Here is a 20668-nt window from a genome sequence, read left to right on the forward strand (position 1 = left end):
GATTGGATTACCTCCCTTCTAGATACCTTGGTCTATGCTGTATCAACTGTCACGATAAATCTGATGACTTCAACGGGTTCCGCTCAAACCTTGATGAAAAACTCCACTCAATTGATCGAGTCAGTAATACTAGAGTGCCTGTAAACAAGAGTGACGTCATGTTCCAGTTTTGACAGGTCTCCTGCTCGATTGGAACGCGGATTTGTATGGAAATGACAGTTCGCCGCTGTTCCAATTTTGACATTGACGCCACTCTTATCTAGATCCACTCTGAGTAATACCTATATGTGGGAGGTTGATGGGTATCATCAAGATAAAAATCATCAAGATAAAAATCACACACAAACATGGACATCTGCAGTAACTGGGAAACTTAGAATACCGCGTAGCATAGAAGATTCGACACATTTGTTACAACATGGCACTTCTGCATTTACTCCTACGTTAAAATAAATGTAAATATGGTAATAACAAAGAAATTCAACCAGTTTTAATCCCACAAGCTACGGAAAACTGTGAAGACCGCCTCATTTCAAACCCACGGTTGAGCCATATGTTAGTACAGTAGAAGCATTAACCAAAGAATGCTAATGTCGCTGCTGTCGTGAACGTCATTCTGGCTTATTAATATCATTCCAAATTTTGCATTCCCACTCTGGTATCAAATTTTTCATCTTAATTTGTAAAATAAAAACTATATTTAATGAAAATCCGCGAATTTTACACATAAAAAGGCTATTTTCACCGAATATGTGTATTTTTGTGTACAATATGGCCAAAATTATGGGACCGCGACGAAGCCGCGAAATATTTAATTTGTCGCTTTGGTCACACGCGAAATTTCAAGAATTTTGCCGCGAATTTCCACTGTCCCTAGAAATTACTATGGAGGAATTTTAAAAATTGTTCCAATATAATATGAGTAGACGGATTCCATGTCAAATCGGTCAGTCACAGAACTCGCCCATCTTCGATTTGGATTAAATTTTGCACATGTTTTTGGTATGGTAGAATAAGTGTTTTCCATAGAAAAATTGATCATTTTGACTCAAGTGTAACTTTTGAAAATGGCCTATAATTTTTTGCATGCAGCTTATTTCAAAAATTATAACTCCGATACTGTTGATTTTAGAGAAAAATGTTCTATAAAGAAGTTGTAGTGAACCGTTTGTACTATAAGAAAAAATATACACTGAAAAAAAATATTTAATTTATTTTCATAGAAAAATCAAAAATAAAACTTAAATTTTTAATTACACAAAAACCCCATTTTTAATATTTTTTAAATTTTCACCATAGAATCTTGATAGTAAAATGATGTTGAGGACAAAGTTTCATGATGGAGAAATTTTTAATAAAAAAGTTTTTCTAAGAACAATTTTTGGTCGGTTTTCAAAATTTTGATTTTTTGTCAGAATAAATACGTTCTGCTGATACAGTAAGCATCTTGAAATGATTCTAAGTCATAATGATTATAAGAATAATTTCTCTAGAAGTAGCAATTTTCGAATTATATCGAGTTTAATGCAAAAATATTGTTTAAATATTGAAATAGACCATTTTCATTATTTATTCGCGTTTCTCCATTAATAATAATACGTTTTTCGAGAGTAAAGACCATATTCCTTTCCACTTACTTATTTTCCTTGATGGAAAATCACGAATAACTAATGAAAATGGCCTATTCTAATATTTAAACAATATTTTTTGCATTAAACTCGATATAATTCGAAAATGGCTACTTCTAGAGAAATTATTTTTATAATCATTATGACTTAGAATCATTTCAAGATGCTTACTGTATCAGCAGAACGTATTTATTCTGACGAAAAATCAAAATTTTGAAAATCGACTGATAGTTGTTCTTAGAAAAACTTTTTTATTAAAAATTTCTCCATCATGAAACTTTGTCCTAAACATCTGTTAGCTATCAAGATTAAATGGTGAAAATTTAAAAAATATTGAAAATGGGGTTTTTGTGTAATTAAAAATTTAAGTTTTATTTTTGATTTTTCTATGAAAATAAATAAAATATTTTTTCAGTGCATATTTTTTCTTATAGTCCAAACGGTTCACTACAACTTCTCCATAGAACATTTTTCTCTAAAATCAACAGTTCCGGAGTTATAATTTTTCAAATAAGTTGCATGCAAAAACTTATAGGCCTTTTTCAAAAGTTACACTTGAGTCAAAATGATCAATTTTTCTATGGAAAACGCTTATTCTACCATACCAAAAACATGTGCAAAATTTAATCCAAATCGAAGACTATCGAGCTCGATTTTTATTTTTTTTTCGACTCATTCTGGATGGAATTCGTCAGTACAAACTTATCATCCCATAGTGTAAACTCATTCTTCAAACCTTAATGAAGGATGTTGCTAAATAAATGTTTGAAGGGCTATAAACCCATATGGAGCTAAATGATAGCATACAAACTCATGAATATCTTGTCTCCTTCAAGTCGGATTGAATTGCTCTCTTCAGCAAATTTCTTTATTAAGGGTAAAAGCACCGGTTTTGGCCAGCCTAAGAGAAAATGTCAATAATTATTGAATGGGAAGCCGTATTTATACCACAAATATGTCAAATGCAAGCTATCAATCCATATTATATGTGTAAAATATCGAAACTGAGCTATAACCATTTTTTCGCTTTGAAAATCCCGTTGGTCAGTATAGGCCAACGGAACCAGCTTCGGCCAGAGATTTATCTTCGGTTCCTAAATTGGCCAATCGCATTGATTTCTCATGAGAGTGGCCAAATTAGGAGTGCCCTGGCCAAATTAGGTGTATGAGAGTTAAAATTATAAGGAAAATGGATTGTTTTTCTTATGTTTTGAATCAATTTGGACGAATAAATGAGTGTAGCTATATCATGTGAATGTGATCTACTGAACACAAAAGGTTTCATGCTGATTGTTTATGTAAAACGGTGTATAATCCCCTATGGCTACAACTGGCGTATGGCCAAAACCGATGCTTCTACCCTATGAGTTTTCACTATGAGATGATAAGTTTGTAGTTACATTCCAGTACTGTCATATTTGGAAAATTTTTCAAAAAAAAAAAAATCCATAGTAGTTTCCATATAAACCTACATTGTCATTGGGCCACTTTTAAATCACCACTTAGAAAGCTGAAAATTTCATAGAACACAAATTCTATGGTAAAAAAGGTACGGAAAATATGGGAGATTGGATTTTTAAACTTTTGTAAATTTTAAACCTCCCTAGTGTGTAATCATAACTAACCTTGTAATTATTATGATTAGGGATTGGATTCTAAAAAATGAAAGAATCTCTCAGCACTCGCTCTCTGTAATACTAATGACCCTCTGTACATCACGATAATCTGTTAATCATCTACTGCTATAGCTATAGCATTGCATGATTAAATTCATCTAAGCGTGTTCCCAAATCGTAGGTACAATTGCTGTCAATTTTTCTTTGGAGATTATATTTATCATGAGAATCAAATGAAAACTGATTTTGTATTGCCTGACTATGATATAATGATAAAGTATTTTCAGGTCGGTACTCTTTAAAATATATAAATAAGTAAAAGTTATGGCCGTCCAACTGTAAACAAACGGCTAGAAGATTAGTCCGCAGAAGATGGTCGTAGGCCAGTAAAACGACTGAAACGTCCGGACAATCTGGCAATTTATTTGTACGTTAATTCTCGCCGAAAACAAATCGATGATTCACTGACACATCAAGTCGCGGCGATTGAACCATTGATATCATCAAAATATATAAATGTAACAAACGCTGTTATTATTAAAAAAAAGTTTTGATAAATGTTGTTATTCCTTACGGATCGGGTGTAGAGAACATACAGGAGTGTTTGTACTAGTCGGTATCCTTTTGGTAGCCACCAGCTTGGGTACTGGTACTATTAAACAATGCAATAAATTTAATACATCGATAAATATTTATTAGTCAATCAATTCAATACTTGTCACGACATAGGCGGCAATCGAAGCAGCGATGGTCGTCCTTCAACTGGCTGTTGAAGCTTTCTTCCTTCAAGCGAGAGAGGATATGCATCATCCCAGATGTTTGCATGGGAAAAAGCTCCTGTGCGAATCGTTTCCCGTCGAGTTTCATGACCATGTAGCATAAAACGAGCACACCTTGATAGCATATTATTCGGTCGGTTAAATCGAATAATAGCCGATTTGAGCGAGCCAGAGGGTAACGATAAACAAACGACAACCATTTCCAATTTGCTTAAGAAAACAGGAGGTAGCCGCTGTTGAAAATGTTTTTTTTTTCGTCCTCGTCGAGCATCTTTAGGTTTTGGAACACTCGATTTTTGCCTCTATTTCAGATTGAATCAGAAATGGGATTTCCCGATACTGTGTTGTGACGCCATGTATCATTTTTACCACGAAAAAAATATGTAAACCGCGATATTGTGTTTTAATGTTTTTGCACCCATTTCCCAAAATTTCTTACGAACTTTTTTTCTGGGCATAGTGTATCATCGTACCTGCCACACGATATACGAATGCGAAAATGGCAACTTTGGCAAAGAAAGCTCTCTGTTAATAACTGTGGAAGTTCTCTCAACAACTTGTTAACAACATATTGTTATTTGCCGTAGCAATTCAAAATTGGACCTGCTAGGAAAAGAAAAATAAGCTTTCAATCAATTTAACCAAACTTTACCTGATATATAACGCATTAATTGTAGCAAAGGAAGATTGCAACGATTTTTATCTAAAACTATCAATAACATTATTTTACATTTGTTCGAGTGTTTCAATATTGAATATACATTAGTACTGTAACAGGGAAGGAGCTTCAGAATCGTTTTCAAAAGTTGGTCACTTTAATTCCACCATGTATAAAGACTTATCAAAATTCTTATGAAAAAGAATATAAATCATAAGCAGGTGAAATCAATTTACCTGTAAAAAATTCTTAACTGCTACGTCAAATGAAATGTAATGTGTTATGAACAAAATGTCAATAAAAGCTCAATTTAGTTTTACCAAAAAAACAGTATATATGAAAATGAATGTTATATTTTAAATTATACTAAAATATGGAATTTTAAAAGTGTCGAATTTGTCTCTTTACTTCCATTACGAAACCGCCTCTGGGAGGAAGACCAATTCATAACTGTTATGAATAAACCTTGAACTAGACAGCTTTCTTGTACATATTCTCTTCCACCAACAGCATCACGCTTAGCTGACAGTCATGAAAATGCTCGAGACATATACTAGGTATCTTTGCATCACAAGAAAGCGTTTCCCCGTACGGCGACAACGCGAATTCAATCCAGCTCAGACAGGGGAAATTCGTCGTCGTTGAAATTGGCAATATAATTTCAATAGTGAAAATTGAATCCTAAGCATATCCACTGTTCTGTCGTCATACTGTTTTGCGCTTCTTGTGTAGTACGGAGCTCATGTTACGGAGGTAGGCAAAACTTTTCCCAAATTAAACCGGGATCATATAGCATGATAAAATCCCTGACGTGATTACACGGAAGAGCGTGGGTGTGTCTGAAACCGTTATAAACGTAAAAATGTCAAAGAATTTGGCATCCACCATTCGAAAGGTATAGTTTTGAAGCATAGTCTCCATGAATTTGAAAAACGTTTCAATAAGGGAATTGAAAGATATCGTGATTGGAAAAATTTGGTCTATTTTGTAACGGATATTTACATACTTATCTGTTTGTTAACTTACCATCAGTTTTACTTCAAGCATTAAAAACATTTGAAATCTTTTCGTCGTAATCAGAAATGATTTGTATTTTTACAGGGTGTTCAATAAATTCGAACTCACTTCAAAATGTGAATGGAAGTTCAAGATATTATGTTCTAAGTAAATTTCTATTGAGCTATGTTTATTGAAAACTTTTAAGGCATATTAGCTTGGAACCCTTTGTGAGACGTTTCTCAAAAGAATCGCATGCGACATGCACTTGGTCCATCGACATCTCGTTCCAGGTCTTGGAAATGATCTTCTTAAATTGGTCCATAGTGTTCAATTTATGTTCGCTCTGCTTGGCCAGCAAATACGACCATACATGAAGGTCCGGGGAGCTGGGAGGCCACAAAGACTTATCGAGAAAATCAGTCAAATTCTCTCGACACCACGCTTGGGCGATATTCGCCGTGTGGGCCCGTCCTGTTGAAAGACGTCATGATCCTTACAGTAGAGGTCCCAGAGTGCCGGGGCCACGACCTTCTCCAGAACCGCGGTCTTATAATTCGCTGCGTTAATTTTCACGTTTTTCTCGATGAACACCAGTGGGAGCTTCCCACGCCTGGATGCGGCCCCAAACCATCACCGACGAGGCGCTTTAGAATTGCGAGGTGTTTATGAGGGACGGGAGGATGCTGGAGAACGTCGTTGTCCACAGTCGATCATTTTAGACATTGTGTGGCTGTTGCAAGACAAAGAGTTTCTCATCAGAAAATACGAACTACTGACCTGCGTGCCGCGCAATTATCAACACACCCAGGTCAGCAGTGGTCTTCTGGATCGAGTGGTTTATTATTCGGTGAACCCGGTCCCTCACCACCTTGATGGCCGCCCGGATCTCACACGATCCTTGGCCGAGCCGGACTCCCGGTGCCGACGGGTGGTGGTATAAATGAAATTCTGCTTCACACCGTGGGATTTCAACCGCCGGAATATGTCATTGGGTTGCTCACCTCTCGCAAAGAACTTTACTACGACGTCACGGTACTCCTTCATCGTGCGCGGTAAACAAACCACAAATGACAGCAAGTCGACATCATGCGCGTCGGTTAGCCTATGAGCCTACACTTGAGAACAGCGTAGCGGTTGAAAATACTATATCAGAGGGTTCAATTAAATACACAACGCCACTTGATTTGTGCAGACTAAATTAACATTTATTTCGAATATTTTGTGCATTCAATTTTACCACGGCACCATTTGGACAGTATAAATTACTATATCATGATTAAAACTTGCAGCAGACTAGAATCGAACCGAGGATCTGGAGATTAGTGGGCTTCGTGGCCGAGTGGTTAGTGTCGTCAGGCAGTGAGCGCATCGTGTCATGAGGTGTGGGGTTCGATTCCCGCTTCAGCCATTGAAACTTTTCGTCAGAAATGTTTCGCGGCTGTGCCACTGGAGCATGCTTGTCCGTTGTCTAGTGTTAAGTTACAGTCTGTGCAGCTAAATGGCTGAAGACGGTGTCCGTGTCTTTTATTATCAAAGCGCGAACGCTTACCGCACGGCTATCGATACGGTAGGATTGAGAGGGAATTAAACGCAAATAAAAAGCGTTCATGGTAAGCTCAATAGTGGTTGGAATAGTAATTTTAAAAACTCGTTCATGGTTTTTATTACTTCAACGCTTGTTTCAGTGTATGCATGCTATAAAAACGTTTGACTTTTACTGAGCGCCCTGTTTTCAAGTTGTCCGTGAAGAGAGAGAGAGGAGAGAGAGAGAGAGAGAGAGAGAGAGAGAGAGGAGAGAAGAGAGAGAGAGAGAGAGAGAGAGAGAGAGAGAGAGAGAGAGAGAGAGAGAGAGAGAGAGAGAGAGAGAGAGAGAGAGAGAGAGAGAGAGAGAGAGAGAGGAGAGAGAGAGAGAGAGAGAGAGAGAGAGAGAGAGAGAGAGAGAGAGAGAGAGAGAGAGAGAGAGAGAGAGAGAGAGAGAGAGAGAGAGAGAGAGAGAGAGAGAGAGAGAGAGAGAGAGAGAGAGAGAGAGAGAGAGAGAGAGAGAGAGAGAGAGAGAGAGAGAGCGAGACAGCACTAACACACGGCGCACAGTGAAGGTCATAAGAACAAAAGAATTTATGGCAAGTACAGAGGCTCATTCATGAGGCTAGTGCTGACACCAATCCCCATACAAAGAATGCTCATGGTGCGCACCTATACAACGATGAAGAGTAGTATTCGAAGTAATTGAACATAATGGACGCATCATGTACGAGAAGTTTAATATATAGATTACTCAGAGATTACTATAGAGACACTCGATATTTCAAAAATATAGTGCAGGAGCATCCCTGCAATTTGTTTAGGAATACTTTATCGAAAGGCGACATAACTAGAGTACTTTGAAGTTTCAGACCTAAATTTAAGTTTTTTTTTTGAATATTAATTTAACTTGTTCAATGCTCTCACCATCACTAAATGCTACACATTATTTTAAATATTATAACCGATGTGATCAATAAGTATGGCAAGAAACCAACGGATGCTATTTGGAATTTTTTGAATCATGTAAGTATTTTAACTCTTTGTTTTGTACCAAGAACGGCACCGACTATTTTCGAATGCAAATGTTGACGTGTTACTCGCTTTAAGAAGGCCATTAAATCCTCTGCACTTCCAAAAAACAATCATTATTCATTATTAAATCATTTTATTACACTAAACATTAAACTTTATTTCTACAGTTATCAACTGTTCAGTGCTTGTTGAACAGATACATAAACGTTTCCTCTTCTCTGGCACGAATAGGATTGATCAACATAACGGCCTACTTTTCCTGCTGTTTATGCTGAAAATTGCTACTTTTCAGCACTATTTGCAGTTCTGAAAGTAGCACCTTTTAGTATTGTTTTGGTAGACGTCAACCGAATATCCCAGTCTTTTCATGCCATTGTATCTGATTCTAGAAAACATGTGACATGCATGGGTACTGCTGTATCACAGCCTACGTGATTGAAAAATACTGAATTGATACTATGCATGTAAGTATGCCCATGTAGGTTCTTTTTAATTATTGCAATTTTTGAGATAAATTTCCGTTCTACAGTTGAACAGAAGGCTGTCACATTACTGATTTTCACAAAGCATCATCACTATATGTCCCTAGGCTAGTAACAATATTTTTGATGTGTTTTTTCTCAGGCTTGTCCTGTTTTTTTTTAACCTGACTGGGGATAAACCTGCCTATGACAGATTATCCCTTCAATAAAAAGTACAGTCGACTCTCCACATCTCGATGTTCTACATCTCGATATCTCTCCCTATGTCGATGATTTCATAAGTCCCTTCAGTCTGCATACATTTTCACTCTCCAAATCTCGATATCCTCCTTATCTCGATATCTCCATATCTCGATGTGTTTCTGTTGATATTTCGTTCTCAATTTTCTCTCCGTATGTCGATATGACCAATATCGAAGGTTACTAGACCGAAGTTTTGGGATTCAAATTAGAAGCGCAAAATGACGTCTGTTTGTGTATTTCTTTCTTGGCAACGGAGTGTTTTTCAATCTAATATTCATCAAACATTTGTTCTTTGTCTCGATCTCTCCCTATCTCGATGGTCCCTTCGATATCGAGATGTGGAGAGGCGACTGTAATACAATTCAATTCATATAATAAACTTTATTTTGTTTACGATTTTCTCAACGAAATGATTTCAAATTTACAGAGAAGATGATTGGATAACTCATGTATAGAATATTGAATGCAAGACTGATGGTCACTTTATTGGTTTAATCAATTGATAATGATGCATTGTTACGGAATATTTTGTAGCATGTGAATATGCCTTCCTAAATTATCCAAATATTTTTCCATTACATTAGCTTTTGATTCCCTTTTTGATTAAATTCAAGGAATTACAAATGATGGGTGCTAAATCCTTCGACATTTTTTTTTTCTTTCTTAACGGTTTCAGACACACCGCGAGAGCGTAATATCGTTTTCGGTAATTCTCGCCAGGAGACTATTACAAATTATACAGACCGACACTTCACTTGATTGTTCAAGCTTTTATTCCACTTAATTTGCAATAAAAATTAACGATTTCTTCTCCTATTCTCACTTCACAGGTTACAAAAATGTCCGCCTGCAGATGGTTATTCTTGGTGATTCTGTGCTCAGTCTTACTATGCTGTCACACTTCCAACGCCGGCCCAGCTCGTCAGTTGGCCAGTTTGGCGGCCCGGGCCTCGAAGATTCCCCGTTCGATACGGGCACCGTTTCGGAACTCGGAAATGATGACCGCAAGAGGGTTCGGGAAACGTCGTGCCCCAATTGGAGTCAACGTCGGAGGCAGCAGTGGTAACGTCGGCGTCAAACACATGATTGATGAAACGGCACCTTGGAGCTACGATAAACGTGAGACGGGAAAAACTTATCGAAGAGCTCACCGCCGACAATGCAGATCCGGTGCAACAGATAATTGGTGAACAGGAAAGGTGAGTGGGGATGGCAGGACAGGATATGATAAAGTTTAAGGAGGAAGATTAAACTAGGGTAGTAATTAATAACTCAATAACCGCAAATGATGTGCTTGATAGATAAAAATGTTATCCTTTTGCTTGGAATAAGGAGTCATCCATGCATGTGGTGGAGTTTCTGCATCATTCATACATTGCTTAAATATGTTGTGAGATTAAGCTTATCGTCGTGCACATTTTTAGAGCATAAAGCTAGGTATGCTGTTCCGCTCAAGAAAAGTAAAAATTTTCTGCGCAAGAAAGGGTCAAGAAATTTTCTACAGTGAGCTCCATTTGTATTGACACTTTTTATCAACTGCATACCGTTTTGACTCATATTCCGAACATTTGAGGCCAACAGTGATTTCAAATGCATCTGACTGGCATAAATTGGTTGATATTTGTGTAAATTTGATTTTTTTTTGCAAAGTCTAACTGTTAGCTGTTGGATGTACCGATAATAATGTTGATATAGTTCGTTTTAGTATTGTTTTTACGCAAAAGTATGGAACAACATTTTGATTCAAATGCCAAACACTGTGTTCATTCTGTCTCATATTCTGAACACCTTGATTCAAATTCCGAACAATGCGAATAAATCGTATTCAAATGAATAATTTAGAAAATAAATTAATCTGAGCTTGTTCTACTCTGCCCATACTCGCATAACAGTCCCATATGAATTTTATCCATTTTTGAGTTAGCTCCGTGAATGATGTTTATTTTTAGTGTACTCCCCTAAATCATGCTTAAAATTGAATCTTTGTATGGACAAAATGTGGAAAAAATACCAAACCATGTGCGTCCCATATTACAAATACCCGCATAACAGTCCCATTAGTTGATCATGACGAAATTGGAACAAACCCATTTTGATAATATTTTTTGTAATCTTCCATCGTGGTTTTCATTTCATTAAAAGAAGGAGTATCACAAATTATACTGATTAAAACCTTGTTTATTCACGAAAAATACTTATTCTAGCTTGACATGAACATTTTCTAGAGTGACTTCTGTTGCAATAAATTATAGAACCACAACTAAAAGTATATATCCTTGCGAGGCTAAAAAAAACAAGAAAAATAGAATCTCCTTGAAAGAAGGTTTGGCCAATTGTCAACTTATTTAAATAATTGTAAACAAAATCTCCGGCAAGCTCAACTTTCGTCGGTATGAAAGGGGACGTTTTTCGCGCACATCGCCATTGGTATCATCGACAGGATTTTCATAGTCATATGGAGTATATATAACATCTAATGCCGAGAAAGGATGGTTCTGGACACACAACAGTATTATCCACACATGGGGAATCGCATGATTGAAGCGATTGTCATCATTAAGATCCAAAACTTGCTCTATTAGTTATATTCTTCGTTATGGTTCAAATCCAACGCTCCTGTGCAGTGGGGGGATTCAACCAAGCGGCCGACAGAAACAGACAAATCAAATTTTTAACACTATCATTGTATAAAGTATAGTACCTACCACCGAATAGTACTTCGAAGTAAATTTGCAATTAAAGTACCTACTAAAAGTTTCAGAAGGGAAAATGCCTTGTGATCAATTGTAAACTTTAATCTTAATGTGTCAACGAGCGTGATAACAAAGTAAGCGAGTGCTAAGGAATGGGACTGGTATGCGGGTATAATTGCGGTTGGCTAGAGAAGTACTCGGATAACGAGTCCCATTGGTTTGGGTCCCAAATTTGGACTTCAGAAACAACCATTTTAACCGTGTTACAGTTGCTGACGATTTTATAATATTGTAATGATAGTGTGTAGAGTAATGCTACCACGATTTATTGCTATCAGCAGCGGTGGAACGAACACATTTGAAAACATGTTTAGAAGCGTTTTTCTCGACATGACGATTTTCCTAATGGGACTGTATTGCGAGTATGGGCAGTACTGGTCTCAAACTAGAGAATCACCACTACTCCCACGGTATAAATTATATTGGAAACGTTATAATTGAATTGCAATCGACTACCATTTCCTTGTTATCTGGTGACATATTTCAGTGAAATATTTCAACCAAACCGCCAAACAAAAACCGAGTGTTCGGAATATGAGTCTGTTCGGAATTTGAGACAAAACGGTACTACGATCAAAAAATTGCTTTTCGTGAGCATTTCTTGCAAGAAATTTCCCACGCATCGAGATAGGCGAATACTTTTCTGTTGAAGTGCATACTTCCCATAAAAATAAACACAAATTTCAAGCATTTTTAGTTAAAATATAAATGTATGTTCAAATTTACGCGATGTTGTAAAAACTCATGAATGTGGTTAATTTTTACGGTAGTGTTCAGTTTCTGCTCCATTGAAATTTTAAAATGTGTATCTGTGTAGGCGTATAAAACATTAACTTTTTTCGTCAATTTTTTGAAACTTTGGATGTTTATGTTGGAACACAGCTTGATGAATATACTTCCATAGTTTCCTACTTGCCTTTTCAATACACTAGCGTTAGCGTAGTTACGAAATACTTCGTAGATTGGATACTAGCAACATTCATGTGTCATTTGTTTATATCATCCAGACTGCTTTCAGGAACAAGGCTGGAGAGTAAACCTTGGCCCAATCATGAACAATATTATCAAAAGCATGGATATTGCTATTCTTGGCCACGCCCATCTTTACCATAACTTGAGATAGGGGAAGAAAATTTTGATGTAGCATTTGCCTAATGAGAGGCCACCGACTCAGCGACGCCCTCATAAGTGCCACGGAGATGGGGGTTGGAAGGGGTATAAGATTAGGTCGGGATTTGCCTAAAAAGCTGGCGATGGACACAAAGCATTTGTAGTTTATGTGTTGTATAATTAATCTTTTGAAAGCCGGCAATCAAAAAAAAACATGTTTCATCTATATAAATAAAAATGGAATGGTGTTTGTATGTCACGAAATGGCTTACGAACGGGTCACCGGATTTGAATGATTCTTTCTCCGTTTGGTTCGTCAAGGGTTCCGACGTGTTTGTGTGTATAAAAAGCCTAGGCTTTTCACCAAGAAAGTTGGAAAAACGAGCGTGAACGCAACTGCAATTTTGTATGGGACCGTCAATAGCGTTTTTCAATGGCCTACTTGATGGCAAGACGAAGTTTTCCGGGACCACTAGTTAATTATATTAATGATTAGATTCTGCATAGCACTATTCGATTGTTTGGTTAGGATGGGTGAGGTCTATTTTTCTGCTCAGAAATAAATGCAAGCAGGCACGTCGACAAAATTCGGTTAAGAAACAACGTCGCATTATCAGTTATCCAACAATCATCCGACCGCACGCGCAAACAGAACAAAAATGTCATTCTCCAAAAACCAGCACAAAAAGAAAAAAAAAATGCGGGACGACGATATGGGGCTCTGCACAAAAATGTTTCTGTTTCTTTCACTCCTCCATGAAATAAGTAAACAACAAAGCCAGTAAACGTCAAAAACCCATACAAAATCAAAACAATGAAGAGCCCTATAGGGGAACTTACGTATTCTCGGCAATCTAAGCAGCTGAACTTTTTAAACATGCAATTTTTCGCAATATAAGGCACAGAAAATATCAAGAGACACTTGAAATACACTTGAGCACTTTTTATTTGATGATTATTATACACAAAAGAACATATTACTCTCAAAATCTACGGTATTTCCTAACCAAAGTCATGAGGCACTTGTTCTTTTATCGGGAATGCAATTACTATTGTCGGCAACTAAAATGTTCTCATCGGCAATCCAAAACTGTGGAAAAACTATCTTATGTATTGGTAACATTTCGTATTTGTTGACAACGCCGGAAATTAAATGTCACTCGTTGAAATGGCCAATGCAGACAAATACAGACTACACTGAAAACAGTGTTGCAGTTATAGCAGAGAGTCAAATTGAATATACAGCGCCACTAAATTTGTGCAGACTAAGGCGCTGATCACAAATTACGCAACGCTCTAGGGGATGGGGGGAGGTGGGGTGTTGGAGTAGGCCTAAGCGTTGCGACTAATTCCGTTACGGAAGGGGTCAAAAAAATGGTACATTTTAGCGTTGCTTAATTTCTTTAGCTTCAATAGTTTCATCGAATATGTTTTCCCTTAAATCTCACTATGGCAGCATTTCGGCTGTAAAAAATTACCTGTTAGTTGGGCTATAGCCCACCTTATACGAAGGCAAACGTCATTTTCTGACATAAGACGCAATTTATCAATGATGTAGCTCTGTTTTTCTTTTGTTCTACGTTAATTGACAGCTTAAAACTTAGCCCGATTAGTGAAAGTCTTTCACTAAGTGGGCTACAGGTTTAGTGCAACGAACAAAAGTTGACTGTATCATCAAAATATTAGATTCCTGGAACTAGTAGTTTATTTTTAGTAAATAATCGAAAAAAAAACTTGAAAATAAGGCTTATTTAAATTGTCACTTTTGAGGTTTAATAGAAAATCTCGCTTTTAGGTAGACGAATACTATTTTGAAATCTCACATGTATGTCCATCATATCAATTGTTATTGGAAAGCTCTAGAAACCTTGAAAAGACCACGATTCTCTTGATTTGTTCTTATTGCGTATTAATTCTACACGCAGCGAACTGGACTATTGAAATTCATATACTTTGCTTTATGAAAGATGGAGCGATTATAGCAATACGAACGCTTTATGTATCGTATTACCGTCACTCCGCATCAAGGCGTCGATAGACGAGGGGTGTGCGTACGAGCCTACAATCGCAAGGTTCTTGGTTCGATTCCAAGTTGCCGCTAAAAACTATTTTTGTTTTCAAATTTCATGCTTCGAACAGTATGAAAGTTATACCACGACTCTCTTAAGGATTTGTGAATGTAGGACACATTTTGACTTAATAAAATATGCTTAACGTTTTTAATCAAATTTAGATTATTAAACTAGTAAACTTGATCAACTAGTAAACTTTATTCATACAGTAGGCCTTGGATCTGGAAGGACATTGCTTTTTTCAAGCGACTGACATATTTTTTTTTTTCTAGGAGAGAAAATTTTCAAGCCATTGGAGATTGGATTCAAACTGTTTGGGATTCGTTATTAAGTTAGCAATTCTCGCTGAAACCAGGCCGCCATCGGCACCCATCGTTAGAATTCTGATTTTATGTCACTGATCGCTAGTTTTTGATAAAACTTAAGGGTGGTCCTTTCTGTTTTCTCAAATTGGTGGACCCCTCGTACGCCAGCTAGCTGAACAGTTTGCGAAAAAGACCATTTTTAGATAAATCTTGGGTATTTATTCACGGGATATGTCTCATATTTCGCTTGGAGCACATAACAAACTTAGTCGCATCGTATAGAGGAAGGATATAGCTTTCATTTAAACTTAAAACAATATATATGGCGTATATGGCGAGTGCAATCAATGCAAACATATTTTTTGTACAACAAAGAAACAAGTTTTCAATCGTTGGTGCATTATTTGAGACAGATGAAGAATATTAGTATTAATTTGAGCGGCCATCTTGGATTTTGACGCCATCTTGGTTTTAAGTAGTAGAATGAGTTTTCACCTTGTTAGCACTCAACATGTTGAATTTCAATGCTACCGTTACACTTATTCTTCTTCTTGTTCTTCTTTTTCCTCACGTTACGTCCCTACTGGAACAAAGCCAGCCCTTCAGCTTAACTAGTTTTAAAAACAAATTACCAAATAGGATTTTTTAATGCTTATTTGCTACCTGAATATCTGCATATCTTCGAGTTGTTAAATAGCATTATTTCTTTCATTTATTTGGTCTAAAACCATTGATACAAATGAACAATCAGTTGAACAGCTGAGATAAGATAAGAAAGATAGAATCTGATTGTTTTTTTTAACGGAGGCCTTATAATTCAACATGATGAGCACTGAGATGGTAAAAAATCATGCAACTACTAACAAACCAAGATGGCGTCGAAAGCCAAGATGGCCGCCAGTTTTTCTAACCTCGAAATTATATTTTATATTTTTTAAGTATTTATATTTATATTTTTTATAATTATACATTACGTCCACATTAGAACAAAACCTGCTTCTCAGCATTTAATTTCGCTATTTTTCACATGCATATTGGGCGGTACTAAAAAACGATACTATATGACTTAGAAAATGAAGGATGTTTTTTGCTTCAAAATTTTAGACTTTCATTATAAATTAATGCACTTTTGTCAATGTTCTACGTTAGAACTACAGATATTACCACAAGGCTTACTAATGTCCCGACACGCAATCTATAAACTTCATACAATGAACAACAATACATAGGGTAAAAAAATGTTTGTTTAATACAATCAATGTTTTTTGACGGTTTTCATTTATTGAATTTATTTATTAATTATAACTGAATTCAAAGATATGTCGAAGAATTATTCTGTTGTCAGAAATCGCATTAAAAAGAAAATTGCTGTTTAATAACCTGGATTTATGACTAATAAAGCTGAGTATCAGGCTGGGTTCCAGTATGGACGTAACGTCAGTAAAATGAAGAACAATAAGAAGAAGAGTATACATAACCTTTTTTATTGGTAGCCTCTAAATTCGACATGCTGAGTGCTATCAAGGTGAAAAATTAATTCTACTACCTAAAATCAAGATGGCGTCAAAATCCAAGATGGCCGCCATATTTTTTCACTAAAAATAATATTCTTATTCTTTACTCGACTCGAATAAAACACCAAAGGTTGAAAACTTGTTTCTTTGTTGTACAAAAATAATGTTTGTGTTGATTGCACTCGCCATATACGTCAAAATCGTATAACATGATTAAGGGTAAATACCATTGCTCACCTAGTTTCTGTAGCCTATCTTACGCAATTTTTCCTCAGCTTTCTGATGGTGATCTCAGAATTCAAAACTAGCGGTGCGCTAATGGTGAAAAATCGATTGTTCTAACAAAATTCAAGATGGCGGCCGAATTCAAAATGGCCGCCAATTTTTTTAAGTTTAAATGAAAGCTATATGAGCGGTTCCACGCCGTTTCGCAAACCCGATTATTTTTGTATTTTTTGAATCGCCTGAAAATTTGCATACAGATTCTTTATGACCAAAAATGCCATTATGCACTTTCAGACCGCCATTTTGAACCTCGCCTTATTTTTGAGAAGGGCCTATCGGAAAATGCATGGCAAATCTTTAAAAAACTGTAACTCGAAAACGGTTTGTCCGATCGATTTGAGATGTTCTACAAAGTTGTAGGTATTGCTTAGGAATATATGGAGAAAAATATGCACGGTAAAAAAAAGTTTCACATTATTTTTTATTTCAAAAACAAAATTTTAAAATCGATTTTCTCCAGAAACGCAGTTTCGATTTTTTTTTATTTTTGGATATGTCTTAGGGGACAACTTATGTGATTTATTGCACAATGTTTCAAAATGGAAGAATTATGGACAAAAAAGTTATGATTTTTTGAAAAACTACAGATTTTGAAAAAAAATCGAAATAGAGGAAAACAATAATTTTTAATGTGATTATTTGAAAGTACAGAAAAATTGCAATCGAAAAGAACTTAAGTAAATTTTTTCTAGGTTGCATCAATTTCGAGATATACTCACATTTATATAAATTTTTCAAATAAAAAAAGAAAAATAGGCCTTTCTCAAATATGCTCGTGTTTCTCCATTCCAGAAAAAAAATATTTTGATTGAGCGAATCGTAGCTGAATCGTTTATCGTTTGATCAAAACATTTATGCTTAAGTATTGAAAAAAGAGTACACGGTAAAAAATATAAACGATATTTTCAAATGAAAATTTGAAGCTAATAGTTCTTAAAAACCGCAACATTGATGTTTTTAATTTTTGGATATATTTTGCGGTTATTGTAGGTATTGTTTAGGACTATTTGGAAAAAAATATGCACGGTAAAAAATAATGACAGATTTTTTAATAAAAAAAATTAAAATCGATTTTCTATGAAGATGCATCTGTGATTTTTATTATTTTTGGACATGTTTTAGGGGACAACATGTCAACGTGGGGTAAGTGGATACAGAAAAATCAACAGTCAACTTCAATATTATGTACAGCTTACGTGAATAATGTAATTCAAACTTTTTTCTGTGGATAACAAATGAGGGACTAATATACTTCAAATCGTCATTTATTTAGATTTTTCTGATTTTTATGTATTGAGTATGAGGGACTTGAAAATTTGCGCCAAATGAACCACTTACTCCACCATGGTGGGGTAAGTGGATCACCACTAAAAAAAATCTATTCTCAAAACATATATGGTGTAATTATGTATACTAAGAATGATATTGCTCTCGTTCTTGTTATTAGTGCTTGTTATGTCATGTTTTGATACTTTAAAAATTAAAAAGTGTCTTAATTTTATTATTAAAAATATTAATACATTAGTACACACTAATTCGAACAAAAAAAACATTGTTGCTAGAATTATTTGGCTAAAATTTTACTATATATTAACAAAAGTTATACTGAAGTATTGTAGGATTATTCCTTACAAAGTTTTCGAAAAACACTGGTAGTTTAAAAATATTAGTTACATCTATTTTTATGTGACAAACTGAAACCTTTTATTCTATTTATGAATTTATTTCTATCATCTGTCTAGAACAATTTATATGGTCAAATAAGGTACGATAATATGTTTTCAATTGGAAAATTTGTATATTTTGCTCTATTGCAACTCAGCTCTAATAAACCACCAAAAGTTTTGTTTGAATTTCGCAATATTCATTCTTTTATATTTTCTTGTACCAGAAATATTAAAATAAATTTTAGGTGTATTAATTCAAATTTTCTATAGTCAATTAGACAAATTTAAGCTAGTAATGAGAAAAAGTAAAAACAAAACAATATTTGCGAGTATTCAAACTTATTCAAATTATCGTAAGCAGTCTGCCAATAAATGATAATAATACTTGATCCACTTACCCCACCCCATTAAAAAGTGGGGGTAAGTGTACCATGTCCAATATATCTGTATTTATTTATAAAAATCACATATTTTTCATTGTGATTCATTTAGTTAGAACTAAAATGTTCACCATGCGTTAAAAAAAACTAGTAGAATTTGATTTAAGGCAGAGATACAATGGATTTTTGATTGACGGATAACAATTTTGAAATTAATTGATTTTTGCAGCCAACAAGTTTGCTTGTGTTAGTGTACGTTTAGTACCAGTTTTGCATTAGTATCAGTGTGGACGTAAGAACATAACCTAAAACGATGCAATGGTGCGAAAACATTCAACATCTTCAAGTATTTATGCTCAATATGGACAAATGATCCACTTATCCCACTGATACACTTCCCCCACTGTACCTTATATAGTTATTTTTCTGTACTCAAAAAACGCACCAAAAATATCGTTTTACATAAATTCGTTTTATTTATTTTTTTAAATAATTTATTCTTTATCCAAAAATTTTCCGTTACAAACAATATGCTGCAAAACATATCCAAAAATTAAAAACATCAATTTTGTGGTTCGATTCACTCAATCAAAATAAAATATTTCTGGAATGGAGAAACACGAAATATGTTTGAAAAGGGCCTATTTTACTTTTTTTATTTGAAAATTTTATATAAAAATGAGTATATCTCGAAATTGATGCAACCTAGAAAAAATTTACCTAAGTACTATTCGATTGCAATTTTTCTGTACTTTCAAATAATCACATTAAAAATTATTGTTTTCCTTTATTTCGAATTTTTTTCAAAATCTGTAATTTTTTAAAAAATCATAACTTTTTTGTCCATAATTCTTCCATTTTGAAACATTGTGCAATAAATCACATAAGTTGTCCCCTAAAACATATCTAAAAATAAAAAATAATCGAAACTGCGTTTCTGGAGAAAATCGATTTTAAAATTTTGTTTTTGAAATAAAAAATAATCTGTAACTTTTTTTTACCGTGCATATTTCTCTCCATATAGTCCTAAGCAATACCTACAACTTTGTAGTAGATCTCAAATCGATCGGACAAACCGTTTTCGAGTTACAGTTTTTTAAAGATTTGCTATGCATTTTCCGATACACCCTTCTCAAAATAAGGCGAGGTTCAAAATGGCGGTCTGAAGGTGCAAAATTGCATTTCTGGCCATAAAGAATCTGTATGCAAATTTTCAGGCGATTCAAAAAATACAAAAATTAAATTTTTAAAAAAATTCGTCATGTTCGGTGGAATTGCTCATATCTTTTCTCTATACGATGCCACTAAGTTTGCTATGTGTTCCAAGCGAAATATGAGACATATCCCGTGAAGAAATACCCAAGATTTATCTAAAAATGGGCTTTTTCGCAAACTGTTCAGCTAGCTGGCGTACGAGGGGTCCACCAATTTGAGAAAACAGAAAGGACCACCCTTAAGTTTTATCGAAAACTAGCGATCAGTGACATAAAATTGGAATTCTAAAGATGGGTGCCGATGGCGGCATGGTTTCAGCGAGAATTGCTCAAGTGTGGTGTTGTTCTTCGTGATTTCAAGCAGTAGAAGCATTAACCTAAGAATGCTAATGCCTGTTCGTGTACCA

General features: G+C 35.2%; 1 protein-coding gene across 1 annotated transcript in view; it reads left to right on the forward strand.

Moving 5' to 3' along the window:
• LOC5572123 (allatotropin) overlaps positions 1-20668 on the forward strand; it is a 116729-nt gene that overhangs the window by 86485 nt on the left and 9576 nt on the right. The window contains 2 exon segments of the mRNA XM_001660152.2: positions 9792-10091; positions 10093-10160. Coding sequence (XP_001660202.1) covers positions 9792-10091; positions 10093-10160 — 368 coding nt within the window.

Source organism: Aedes aegypti, chromosome 3 (genome assembly GCF_002204515.2).
Source record: "Aedes aegypti strain LVP_AGWG chromosome 3, AaegL5.0 Primary Assembly, whole genome shotgun sequence".
Taxonomy (NCBI): Eukaryota; Metazoa; Arthropoda; class Insecta; order Diptera; family Culicidae; genus Aedes; species Aedes aegypti.